Consider the following 13,993-nt stretch of genomic DNA (forward strand, 5'->3'; position numbering starts at 1 on the left):
TGTTACTCTTTTAAGTATCCATCCAGAGAAAAATGAATAAGTGAATATGATGATGATTTTAAAAACTGATGAATATTGGGAATATTGAATGAAGCTGCTAAACCTGAGAAAGATAAAGCTTGAAGTGGTCACATGTCTTCCAATGAAAGAAAAGGTTGGCTGGATAGAAAATTCAGTATTTCTTTTGTGGCTTGAGAGAGCAGCACTAAGAGTTCATGTAAGTAAGTTATAAAGAAGGAGATTTCATATTAATACAAGGAAATATGATAAGGTGATTTGAATGTGGAAATCTTCAAGTAGTGATCATGATACCAATTTATGAAGAAGTTAGACTTGAGGGATCCTAAGACCCCATGTGATCTTGAGAGTCTGTGAATTATCACTCTGGAATTTGAATTGAGTTCAAGGCAAAAGAACCACTCAAGAATTATTTGGGGGGGGGGTGGTGCCTTGGGTGGCTCAGTCAGTTAAGTGTCTGACACTTGATTTCAGCTCAGGTCATCATCTCATGGTCATAGGATCAAGCTCCACATCAGGATCTGTACTGAGCATAGTGCCTGTTTTGGATTCTCTCTCTCCCTTTCTCTCTGCCTTCTCCCTTTCTCAAAATAACTAAATAACATTAAAAAAAAAAAAAAGAATAATGTTGGGAAATGAATTAGAAGTCCCTAAGCTATTGGAATATGTTAGTAGCAGTACAGTGAAGTGGTTAATGGGAATCTAACATCTCAATTTGAATGGCCTTACATTTTATTTGCTCTGAGGTCTTGGACAACAGTCTCTAAACTCAATTTTTTCATCTGTAAAATGGAGTAATAATAGTGCTTAGTTGTTTTTTTTTAATGTTTATCTCAGAGAGAGAGACAGAACATGAACAGGGGAGGGGCAGAGAGAGAGGGAGACACAGAATCTGAAACAGGCTCCAGGCTCTGAGCTGTCAGCACAGAGCCCCATGTGGGGCTGGAACCCATGAGCCGTGAGGTCATGACCTGAGCTGAAATTGGAGGCTTAATCGACTCAGCCACCCAGGCTCTCCGTATCCAACATTTATAATATTTTATTTATTTTTTTATTTTTATTTTTTTTCTAGGAGAGAGAGAGAGAGAGACAGCATGAGCAGGGGAGGGTCAGAGAGAGAGGGAATCACAGACTCTGAAACAGGCTCCAGGCTCTGAGCTGGCAGTCAGCACGGAGCCTGACGCGGGGCTCGAACCCACAAACCGCGAGATCATGACCTAAGCGAAAGTCGGACGCTTAACCGACTAAGCCACCCAGGCGCCCCTATAATATTTTAAAATGGAAAGATGAAATAACTTTGATTTTGCCAGTTGAGGACTATTTACAGTGTTTTTCTATTTCATGTGCTTTGTTTGCTAATTTTTAAGTATATTCTTTTGTTACTTGGAAGGTTTGTGTTTATACCTATTACAGTGTCTTTATTTTATTTTTAATTAATTTTTTTAAATGTTTTTATTTATTTCTGAGAGAGAGAGAGAGACAGCATGAGCAGGAGTGGGTCAGAGAGAGAGGGAGATACAGAACATGAAGCAGGCTCCAGGCTCTGAGCTAGCTGTCAGCACAAAGCCCGACGTGTGGCTTGAACCCATGAACCATGAGATCATGACCTGAGCCCAAGTCTGACGCTTAACTGACTGAGCCACCCAGGCGCCCCAATATACCTATTATAGTGTCTTTAAACCACCTTTTCTATTTACTATTTTGTAAGTCAGTATTAAATGGTATCCTTTGATTTTTCCCCTATTGCCTGCATAACAGTCAATGATCTAATTCTACTTTACCCCTTTTTTCTCCTTTCATTGTTCCCAGTTGTGTTTTTTTCTACTTTGTTGGAACATATGACATTTATGTATTATTCTACCCTTGTCTCCACCGCTGTTTTTGTCTTTGCTTTACAATTGGTAATGTGTCCTTGGATGATGTATCCCTGTTTATCTCTTGGTTAGATGAAGCACATCCTCTAGAAGATATCTCAGAAGGGCTTGTTTGTACAGCATTCCCAGAATTCTTGCACATTCAAAACATTTTTTCTCTAACCTTGATATTTGAAGGACAGTTTGGCTGGGTATAAAATCTTTGGCTTACACTTTAAAAAGAATCATCTTTATTGAGGTATAAATTGAATTTAAGATTACAATTTGAGGGGCACCTGGCTTGCCCAGTGGGTGGAGCATGCAACCCTTGATCTCAAGGTTGTGAGCTTGAGCCCCATGTTGGGCATGGATGGAGCCTACTTAAAACAAATAAAATCTTTAAAAAAATTAGAATTTGAAAAATTTGGCAAATATACTTGTGTAACCAACAGGCTTATGATATAGAACAGGAATTAGCAAATCACAGCTCAGAGGCCCAAGCTGGTCTGGTGTCTATTTTTAGAAATACTTATATACTTAACATAACCCTTACCCTATTTTTGGTTTTGTTTGTGTTGTTCCCACAGGACATTAACAGAGTTGAGTTGTTGTAGCAGAGACTATTTGGCCTGCAAAGCCTGAAATACTATTTTGACCTTTATGTAAATTTGCTGATCTCTGATTAGAACATTTCTTTTACCCACAGAGTTTCTCATGTTCCTTTGCAATTCATCTCCTTTACCCCCAGCCTCTAGCAATCACAGAACAGCCTTCTGCCTCTATAGCTTTGACTTTTCTAGAATTTGATATAAATTATCATTTAGTATATAGTCTGTAGGAGTCATATAGTATATAGTCTCCTTGTCTGGCTTCTTTCTCTGAGATTAATGCTTCTGAGATTTATCTGTGTTGTTGAATGTATCAATAGTTCGCTGTTCTTGTTGTTTTGTGAATTAAAAAAAATTTTTTTTAATGTAAACTCTGGCCCAAATGTGGGGCTTGAACTCATGATCAAGAGTTGCATGCTTTATGGACTGAGCCAGCTAGGTGCCCCAATAATTTGCTTTTTTAAATTGTTGATTTGCATTTTCTTTTCTTGAATTTCTTGAAATGTTGCTTCATTCTTTTTTTGCTTTGAATTTTGCTTTTAGGAAATCTGATGGTTGCCTAATTATATATATATATATATTTTTTTTTTTTTTTTAGTCTTCTTACATAACTTGATTTTTTTTGCCTTGAGGCTCTGAGGATTTTTTCTTTGCCTTTAAATTATGATAGTTTTATTAGTATATGTCATGAAGTTGTCCTGATAATATTTTTACTTACTTTCTGCTAAGTTTTCTTTGAATATAGTTTTAAGATTATCGTTTCTGTTTAATCAGCTGAAATGTTTTTATTTGTATTTTGTTTTCTTTTTACAGTATCTTTGAATGGAGTTGGTTTTTTTCATTTTCTAATTTTAAACATTTTCTGGACACAATTCAAGAGCACCTTTTTTTAGTATTGTGACTTGCAGTTTCTTTAATGGACGATGATGTGTTGGGAGTAGGGTTGGAAAAAAGGAAGAAGTGAGCATATCTTGTTGCTCTTTTGTTTCTATAAGATCCTTAATTTTCTTTTCCCTTTTGCTGCACCAAGAGGCACCATCCTTTCCCTTTTTACTTGAGTCTACCCCAGAAACAGAGCTTCTCATGGTTGCCACCTCTACTCCTATTTAATTTTTAAATAGAAGCATACAATTCTAGTTTTTTGTTACTGGTTTCTTTCACTTAGCACAGTGTTGTTTTGTTTTTTTTTTCTTTTCTTTTATAGTTTATTGTCAAGGTGGTTCCCATAAAACACCCAGTGCTCATCCCAACAAGTGCCCCCCTTCATGCCCATCACCCCTTTTCCCCTCTCCTCCACTCCCATCAACTCTCAGTTTGTTCTCAGTATTTAAGAGTCTCTTATGATTTTCCTCCCTCCCTCTTCTTATTTTTTTCCCCTTCCCCTCCCCCATGGTCCTCTGTTAAGTTTTTCCTGTTCCACATATGAGTGAAAACATATGGTATCTGTTCTTCTCTGCCTGACTTATTTCACTCAGCATAACACCCTTGAGCTCCATCCACGTTGCTACACATGGCCTGATTTCATTCTTATTGCCATGCAGTATTCCACTTGTGTATAAACCACATCTTCTTGATCCATTCATCAGTTGATGGACATTTAGGCTGTTTCCATGATTTGGCTATTGTTGAGAGTGCTGCTGTGAACACTGGGGTGCATGGGCCCCTGGGCATCAGCACTCCTGTGTCCCTCGGGTGAATTCCTAGCAGTAGCACAGTGTCTTCAAGACTCGTATATGTGGTAGCATGAGTCAGTATTTTTATGGCTTAATATTTTATAGAATGGATATACCACATTTTGTTTACCCATTCATCAGTTGGAGGACATTTAGGTTATTTCCACTTTTGGCTATTATGAATAATGCTCTTATGAACATTCGTGTACATGCTTTCTTGTGAACATATATTTTCATTTCTCTAGGATATACATAGAGGAATAGAATTGCTGGGTCCTGTGGTAACTCTTACCTTTAACCATTTGGGGAACTGCCATTTTCTGCGATGGCAGCACCATTTTACATTTCCATTTGCAGTGCATAAGGATTCTGATTTCTTCCCATCCCCGCCAATATTTGTTATCATCTGACTTTTTGATTCTAGCCGTTATAGGTGCTAGGGCTATGAAGTGGTATCTCACTGTGGTTTTAATTTGCATTTCCCTGATCATCATCTTTTCATGTACTTATTGGCCATTTGTATACCTTTGGAGAAATGTATATTCAGATTCTTTGCACATTTTATCTCTTTACATTGAATTGTAAGAGTCCTTCATATATGCTAAATATAAGTCCTTCCCAGATACATGATTTGCAAATATTTTCTCCCATTCTATAAGTTATTTTTCACTTTCTTGATAGCATCCTTTAAGGCACAGAACCTTTTAATTTTGATGAAATCCAATTTATATTTTTTCTCTTGTTGCTTGTGCTTTTTGTATTATATGTGTGAATCCATTGCCAAATCCAAGGTCATGAGGATTTACTTCAATATAGTATCTTCTATGAGTTTTATGGTATTAGCTGTTATGTTTAGGGATTTGATCCATTTTGAGTTAATTTTTATATAGGATATGAGTTCTTTTACATGTGGCTATCCAGTTGTCCCAGCACTATTTGTTGAATATGAATATTCTTTCATCATTGAATGGTCTTGGCATCTTTGTCAACTCATCAACTTTTAAGTTCCTTTCTTATAGGCAGTGCTGTGAACATCCAAGTCCCAGACCTATGTCCCGTATTTTAGTACTCAGTTTTGTTACTCTTTTTGAGGGGAATGATTTTGTGTGTGCTTCATCTATATCCCCTGCTTCTCCTTTTCCTCTTGGAGTCTTTTAACCTCACCCCATTCCCACCCACAGGTTTGCAGCAATGGCAGGAACTTTGTTGGAGTTTATTGTTTATTTCATAGGTAACTTGAAGTCTGAATATTCTCTGCCTTCTACTAACATAAAGGCATGGGTCGTGTGTGGTTTTATATATGCCCCTTCATGATCTTAGGTTGAGGATTTTTTGAGTGACTATGTGAAGAAATTCAGATTCTGGTAGCTGCTGTTACCCTCTAGAACCTGGACACTCCACAGTTAATGAATAAATTAAATAGGTTTGCATAAATATTCGAAACTTCTCATGATGCTTTTACTGAAGTCTTATTTTTTAAAATTTATATAAGTAAGCTCCACACCCGGTGTGGGGCTTGAACTCACAACCCTGAGATCAAGAGTCATGTGTTTTTCCCTTTTTTTTAAGTTTATTTATTTTAAGAAAAAGAGAGAGTGTGTGTGCACATGCATGTGAGCAGGGGAAGGGCAGAGAGAGGGAGAGAGAGAATCTCAAGCAGGAGTTGCATTATCAGCCTAGAGCCTGATGTAGGACTTGATCTCAAGAACTGTGAGATTTTGACCTGAGCCAAAATCAAGAGTCAGATGCTCAACTTACTAAGTTACCCAAATGCCCCAAGTCACATCGTCTTTCAACTGAGCCAGCTAGGCACCCCACCAAAATCTCATTTAAAAATTTTTTTTTAATGTTTTATTTATTTTTGAGAGGGAGAGATAGAGACAGTGTGAGCAGGGGAGGATCAGAGAGAGAAGGAGACACAGAATCTGAAGCAGGCCCCAGGCTCTGAGCTAGCTGTCAGCACAGAGCCTGACGTGGGGCTGGAACCCACGATCTGTGAGATCATGACCTGAGCCAAAGTCAGACGCTTAACTGACTGAGCCGCCCAGGCACACCTAAAATCTCACTTTTTAAAAAAATAAAATGTTTAATGTTTATTTATTTTTGAAAGAGAGAGAAAGAGAGAGACATGGAGCACGAGTTGGGGAAGGGCAGAGTGGGAAGAGACTCAAAATCCAAAGCAGGCTCCAGGCTCTGAGCTGTCAGCACATAGAGACAGAGCCCAGCGCGGGGCTCCAACTCACAAACCCTGAGGTCATGACCATGACCTGAGCTGAAGTTGGAAGCTTAACCAACTGAGCCACCCTGGTGCCCCTAAAGTCTCATTTAAAAATGGTTATTCATAAAGTAGCCAAATTCAGCAAAGCATATTTTGGGTAAAAAAATTTTATTTCTTGAATGTTAAAGTCAAGTTCATACATTTAATCTTACAGGTTTTAGATCTGTAAGGACAGGAATTATGCTATCTTGTTTATTTGTATAATCCTAAGCATATATCATTGTGTCTGGTATGTATTAGACAGTAAACTTACTGAGTGAGTTAATAAGGGTCTTACTGAATAACAACATCATACCACGAAGGTTATTCAGGTTTAACGTATTGTATTTAATCTTAAAGAATTAATAGTTGGGGGACCCAAATATAATCATATTTTTAAAAATTTTATTTATTTCTGAGAGAGAGAGAGACAGCATGAGCAGGGGAAGGGCAGAGAGAGAGGGGGAGACAGAATCTGAAACAGGCTCCAGGCTCTGAGCTGGCTGTCAGCACAGGGGGCTGGAACCCACAAACTGTGAGATCATGACCTGAGTTGAAGTCGGATGCTTAACCGACTGAGCCACCCAGGTGCCCCAAATATAATCATTATTGACCCTGCTTTCCTTCTTGAAAACTTCTTTTTCCCTTGGGCTTTGTAGCAGTTTATCTACTTGATTTCATCTACCCTTTTTTGGCTGCTCTTTGTCATAATCTTTGAAGGTTCTGCTTCATTTGCACATCTCTTCAGTGTTCACTTTTGTTTTTCTTCTCTGTGTAATCTTCCCTGGCTACTTATTTCACTTCCATTGCTTCAGTTACCATCTGTATAACTAGAAATCTTTATCACTATCCTAGATCTCTTTCCTGAGCTCCAGATCCACGTGTTCAGTGGACTGCTACATATCGCCGCCTGTGTGCTCTTTAGCCCTTAACTCAATAAGTAAGTTATCTTTTTCTCCTTAACTCTGCTCCTTCTCCAGGATTTCTCAAATCAGTGTATGACATCAGCATCTCAACCATTACCCCGTTCTCCCTCCAAAGCTAGCTAGTTAGGTATACATTACCTATTGAATATAACTCAAATCCTGCTTTTCTTCATCCTTACTATCGTCACTGAGAACCAGGTTGTGTTTACCTGGGCCATTGCAACAACTGCCAGTCTTCCTCTCTTCCAATCCAGTCTCTACAGTGCAACCAGAGTAATTATTCTAAATTATGTCTAATCATCTCCCAGCTTAATGTTTGCCTCATTCGTTTCAGAAAATGGAATCATCAAAACAGATAAAGTATTTGAAGTAATGCTGGCCACAGACCGCTCCCACTATGCAAAATGTAACCCTTATATGGATTCTCCACAATCAATAGGTAAGCTTCTGGATTTCTGGAAATGTCACATTTTTGCTCATTTACTGTATAATTTTGTTAAGTAAAATTCAGTTGGGACACAGATATTATTACCTTGCTAGTTTGAATTTAATGCCAGAGTAAGTTTCATAATCCCTAACATAGCCATTTCAATAAAATGATGTTATGTATATCAAGTATCTTTTCTGTTTTCTCAAACTATATAATATATAAAGAATAATTTTAAACATTCTTCTTAAAACATACTTTGAAAATTTAAGCTGAGTGCTCTTTAGGGCCTTGATGTTGATTGAGGTTGTTTTTCACATTAATATCAGTTTTTTCGATCAATATTAAAGGAAGTAAGTTTAATAAAGTGTTTATTGATTTCTCTGCTTCACTTGCCCTGAATCTTTTGGTTTGTGCTTGGTTTCAGAAAGTTATTTATTTAACTCCTTCTCCTGAAGCAGTTTTTGCTGAACTGCTGAGCCTTGGCAGTGGGCGCCTTTGAGGCTTAGAAGTGCCTCAGGATCCTGTGGGCCAGCCGCCATGCTTTCTCCTTTCGAAGCACTGTAACAGTCAGCAGAGAAGATCCTGGGGAGCTTCTGAACCCCGAAGGCACCTGCTACCACCGCTCAGTGAAAATTGCTTCAGATGCAGAAGCAGGTAAATAAGTTTTGAGAAAGCAGCACTGGGAGAAAAAACTTGAAAGCTAAACACTACAAAAAGGATGTGAATTACCATCAGGTGATAGTATAAAGAGTAAATGGAAGTAGTTACTAGTGTCTTAAGCTACTTTGATTGCCAGTTAGTTGCTCAAGAAGTTGCCAGAAATGTGAAGCAACTCACTTTGCAAAGGTTTTGCATACCTGTTGTATATGGAAGTGTGTTTTCTTTTTATAAAGCAGGAGAAGAAAACAAGCCATAAACTTACCAACTCAACTTCTTGACATTTTTACTTTCTTAGCTAACTATACGAGAGAAGACATTTTTAGAAATAGCGGAGCGTTGTACTAGAAGAGTGCATTAGCTTTTGGCGTAATTGTATTTTCTTTTTTTAATTGCTACTTGACAGTACTCTAAAATGCAAAATTAAAGTTATATTTTCTTGAGATCATAAAAACAAAAAATATTTTATGACAAAGAATTTATGGATGTGAGGAAAGGAGTTTCACTGGTACGTTTTTGCAGCTGGATGTGTCAGTAGTTCTCTTCTTCTTTTGCAGGTTTCCAAGCAACAATCAGTGCTCCACACATGGTAAGTTAACTTTGGTCATTTGGGCACAAATGGATCACATTTTTCCTCTAAGATCATTTTTTTTTCAGTAAAAAAGGTTTAAAGAAAGTTAAACTTAATTACATCAGTTTTATCATCTCTGAGTTATTTCAGTTGGTAATGAGCCTCTTCTTAATCCATGATCTGTAGAAGGAAGCCTTCTTGGTAGGGATGTCATTAAAGTTTTGTTGGTTGTCATTGGTATCTAATCATGTAAAAATTGGATATAAAAGGTTATTTAGTGATGAGTGAATTAAGGGAGAGAGTATTTTATTTTATTTTTTATTTTTTTTATGTTTTATTTTTTTCTGAGAGAGACAGACAGACAGACAGACAGCATGAACAGGGGAGGGTCAGAGAGAGAGGGAGACACAGAATCTGAAACAGGCTCCAGGCTCTGAGCTAGCTGTCAGCACAGAGCCCAACGCGGGGCTCGAGCCCACGAACCGTGAGATCACGACCTGAGCTGAAGTCTGGCGCTTAACCGACTGAGCCACCCAGGCGCCCCTGGAAAGAGTATTTTAAATGATCCAATGGACATGTTGTAGAAATCTCAAGTTGAATATTATTTCTTTTATTTAATACTTTATTTGGAAAATTCATTCGGGACTGGTCAAAGTATTGCAGCTATGAAACTATAGCTTTGAGAAGGACCTATTTTAAGTTATCTAACATTTTCAATCTGTTGGGAATTTTGTTGGGTTTTAAATGTCAGTTATTTGAATGAGGACTCTGTTGGTTTTTGGAGAAAAAAACAATAGCTTTTCTGATTCTCTGAAAGTATTTGGGGTTGGATAAGCTCTTATTTAAGCGTAAAGGCTTCTTTTATCAAAATAAATTCACATATATGATGAATTGTTAATTATACTAGAAGAACATGTAGGGAAATTATTATTTATTAGCCTTAAATAGAAATGCCTTCTTAAAACATGACAAGAGGCACCCAGGTAGCTTAGTCGGTTAAGTGTCCGACTTCAGCTCACTTCATGATCTCATGGGTCATGGGTTCAAGCCCCACGTCGGGCTCTGTGCTGACAGCCTAGAGCCTGGAGCCTGCTTCAGATTCTGTTTCCCTCTCTTCTGCCCCTTCCCCACTCATGCTCTGTCTCTGTCTCTCTCTCTCTCAAAAATAAATAAACATTAAAAAATAAAAATAAAACATGACAAAAGACAAAGAAGTCATGAAAAAACCTGATATATTTTGCAACATAAAAATTTGGGATTTCTGGCGTACCCGGATGGCTCAGTCGGCTAAGCATCTGACTTCAGCTCAGGTCATGATCTCACAGTCTGAGTTCAAGCCCCATGTTGGGTTCTATGCTGATAGCGCGGAGCCTAGAATCTGCTGCAGATTCTGTCTCCCTCTCTCTCTGCCCCTCCCCCACTTGCACTTTGTCTCTCTCTGCAAAATAAATAAACGTTAAAATTTTTTTTTTTAATTTTGGATTTCTGCAGAGAAAAAAATGTTATAAGCAAAATTAAAAGAGGAAAAACTGAGGGGTTCTATAGGTAGAGTACAAAAATGATAATTCATAGAAGAAGAAATACAGATGACATTAGCGCTTAAACAAATGAAAAGACGTTATTTTCATTTATATTTATATACTTAGTAAATTACACATTAGTATTGTAGTAAAGTGCCATTTTTCATGAACAAATTGTCAGAGATCAAAAAGCTTAATACTTTGTACTGGAAAGGGGAAGCTGACAATTAATATACTTTTTTGTTGAGAGTACATTGGTAGTGTTGGAAAGCAATTTGGCATATCTATGAAATGTGAAATAAATACACCTTACACTCTTCAGTTTTCTTTCAAGATATTTATCCTTGAATAATATTTTTTATAGGTACAAAATGACTAACAATGTTCATTCTACATTATTTATAATAGCAAAAAAACAAAAACAAAAAGTGATCACGAATAGTCCATTAATAGTTGGTGGTTAATAATTATAGTACTTCCATACAGTAAAATACTGTGAAGCTGTTAAATGAGTAGTCTCTATAGGGACCAGGATGGCAAGATGTTCAGCAAACATTAAGTATAATAGTAGAGTACAGAAGAGTGTTTGGAGTATTCTGTAACAGACAAAAATCAAACCTGCACATGTATACATATGTCTTCCTGTAGGCATCAAAACCAAGACTGGTTTCTTCTAAGGTCAGAATTAGATGATTGGAAGGATTTGAGCGAAAGTAAGATCTGCTTTTCACTCTGCACTCTGTATGTTATCAATTTCTTTCTGTTTTCTTCTTCCCTTTTTTTAAGTTTATTTATTTACTTAAGGTATCTCTACACCCAAAGCTCAAACTCCCAACCCCCCAGATCAAGAGTCGCTTCTGACAGACAGCCAGATTCCTCCTCCTTTGTTTTTTTCTTTTCTTTTTTTTCTTTTTTTATTAAAAACAATTTTTTTAATGTTTATTTCTGAGAGAGAGAGAGAGGCAGCCGTGAGCAGGGAAGGGGCAGAGAGAAAGGGAGACACAGAATCCCAAGCAGGCTTCAGGCTCTGGGCTGTCAGCACAGAGCCTGACGTGGGGCTCAAACTCCTGAACCTTGAGATCATGACTTGAGCCGAAGTCAGATGCTTAACTGACTGAGCCACCCAGGCTCCCCTTTTATTTTCTAAAACATGATATAGGAAGGGTTTTTTTTTTTAATGCATTAACTATTAAAAGAAATGAATAATTTAAAACAAGTGTAGTCTTAAAATTCCTGCAAGCAGTTTGAAGTACACCTCAAAGCAAAAGATTTATGTAGAAGCATTCATTTAATTCTCAAAGTTATTTTGAAGAATTGGTATCTCACATGTTTGGGAAATTGACTGGAGGGGAATGTCTTCAGATATTAAAGAAAATACTGCATGGATTTTTCTTTTCCCCTGAAGCTTGGTGCTGAGTATCCAGTTCACTGCCAAAGAAAACATGGCAATAACTCTATGGCAGAGGATGCCTTTTTTTGACCAAAAAAAAATAAATTAGTTAATTAAAACTTTAGTAAGCTACAATTCACACACTGTAAAATTCACCCCTTTAAAGTCTATAATTCTATGGTTTTTAGTCTATTCAGAGTTGTACAAACATCACCACTATTCTAATTTCACAACATTTTCCTCAGCTCAAAACTTAATGCTGTACTCATAGCAGCCAATTCCCACCCCTCCTCATCTGGCAAGGTCCTGGCAACTACTAACGTGCTTTTTACCTCTGTCTCTTCTGGACATTTAGCATAAATGGAATGATACAATATGTAGCATTTTGCAACTGGCTTTTTATCTTTGCAGTATTTTCAAGGTTTGTATTGTAGCATGCATCACTACTTCATTTCTTTTTCTTGCAGAGTAATACTCCATTGTATGAATATACCACACTTTGCTTTCTTGTCAGTTGGTAGACATTTGGGTTGTTCCCACTTTCTAGCTACTGTGATTAATCCTACTAAGAACATTAAAGTACAGGCTTTTGTGTGCATGTGTGTTTTCAGTTCTTAGGAATGGAATTGGGAGATCGTATGGTGATTCTTTATTTAACATTTTGAGGAATGGCCAACTGTTTTCCAGATGGCTTCACTGTTTTACATTGGTACCAGCAGCATACAGATGGGGGTTTCAGTTTCTCCGTTTTCTTGTCAACACTTGTTATTGTGTGCTTTCTTTATTTTATCCATCCTAGAAGCTGTGAAGTGGTATATTATTGTGGTTTTGACTTCATTGCCCTACTGGTAATGATATTGAACATCTTTTCATGTGTTAATTGACCATTTGTAGATCTTTGGAGAAATGTCTATTCATATCCTTTTCTGTTTCTTAGTTGAGTTGTCTTTGAGGAAAAGGATGCATTTAAAACATAATTGTGGTATAATGCATATAACATAAAACTTACTAAACCTTAACCCTTTTTTTTAATGTTTATTTTTTGAGAGAGAGAGAGCACAGGTACACATGACCAACGGAGGGGCAGAGCAAGAGAGGGAGAGAGAGAATCCCAAGCAGGCTTCACATTTAGCACAGGGGCTGCTATAGGGCTTGACCTCATGACTGTGAGATCATGACCTGAGCCAGAATCAAGAGTGAGATGCTCAACTGACTGAAGCCACTCAGGTGCCCCTTAACCATTTTATAAGCATATAGTTCAGTAGTATTAAATACTTTGATAGTGTTGTGTAACCAGTCTCCAAAACTCTTTTCATCTTGCAAAACTAAAACTCTGTACCCATTCAACAATAATTTCCCATTTCCTGGTCTTCCTAGCCCCAGGTGATCTATTATTATTATAGATAATAATTCTATTTTCTATCTTTAAGAGTTTGACTACTGGATACCTCATAAGTGGAATCATATAATATTGGTTTTTTTATGACTGTTTTATTTCACTTAGTGTAATGTCCTCAAGGTTCATCTATGTCATAGCTCTTATGAGAATTTTCTTACAAAAAGGCTGCATTTTTAATCACTTATATTTCCTTATCTATGTCTGTTAATAAAGAAAACGTGTGTATTTATGGGTATGTATACAGTTACGCAGTAGAGCTATACCTACGTACATGTGTGCAGGCAGTTATAATACCATGTCCTTTGATGCTTGCGGAACCAGGATTTGAGTAGAATGAAATAATATTAATTGTACATATGAACAAACATTGTAATGTGAACAAACATTTGTGATCTTATTTATTGCATAGATCTTAGAAGTATTATAAGAGAAATGAGCAAAGAGAAATAACATCTCTATTTAATGAACTTTAAAATCGCAGACTTGGAAGTAACTATAACTCTGGAATATTTTCCAAAGGCTCAGTTGAAAATGTGATATGTGTATTGTGCAGGTGATTAAAAGCAAAGTGTTAAAATGGCATCCCAGTAGCAGTGAGCACACTTAGCATGCAGATATTGAGTCCTAAGTATCATTTCTCCCTAAAGAGACTAAAGCTCCTTGGAGAAGTGGCTGAATATTGGGAAGTAAG

The 13,993-nt window shown here is 37.2% G+C and overlaps 1 protein-coding gene across 2 annotated transcripts in view; it reads left to right on the plus strand.

Annotated features, from left to right (window-relative positions):
- Window positions 1-13,993, plus strand: part of PCMT1 (protein-L-isoaspartate (D-aspartate) O-methyltransferase) — a 50,572-nt gene that overhangs the window by 12,311 nt on the left and 24,268 nt on the right. For both annotated transcript variants that reach the window (XM_039240947.1, XM_039240946.1), the window contains exons 2-3: window positions 7,670-7,774; window positions 8,980-9,011. In XM_039240947.1, coding sequence (XP_039096878.1) covers window positions 7,670-7,774; window positions 8,980-9,011 — 137 coding nt within the window. The remainder of the gene's footprint in view (window positions 1-7,669; window positions 7,775-8,979; window positions 9,012-13,993) is intronic.

Source organism: Hyaena hyaena, unplaced genomic scaffold, assembly GCF_003009895.1.
Source record: "Hyaena hyaena isolate Hyena2069 unplaced genomic scaffold, ASM300989v1 scaffold_184, whole genome shotgun sequence".
Classification (NCBI taxonomy): Eukaryota; Metazoa; Chordata; class Mammalia; order Carnivora; family Hyaenidae; genus Hyaena; species Hyaena hyaena.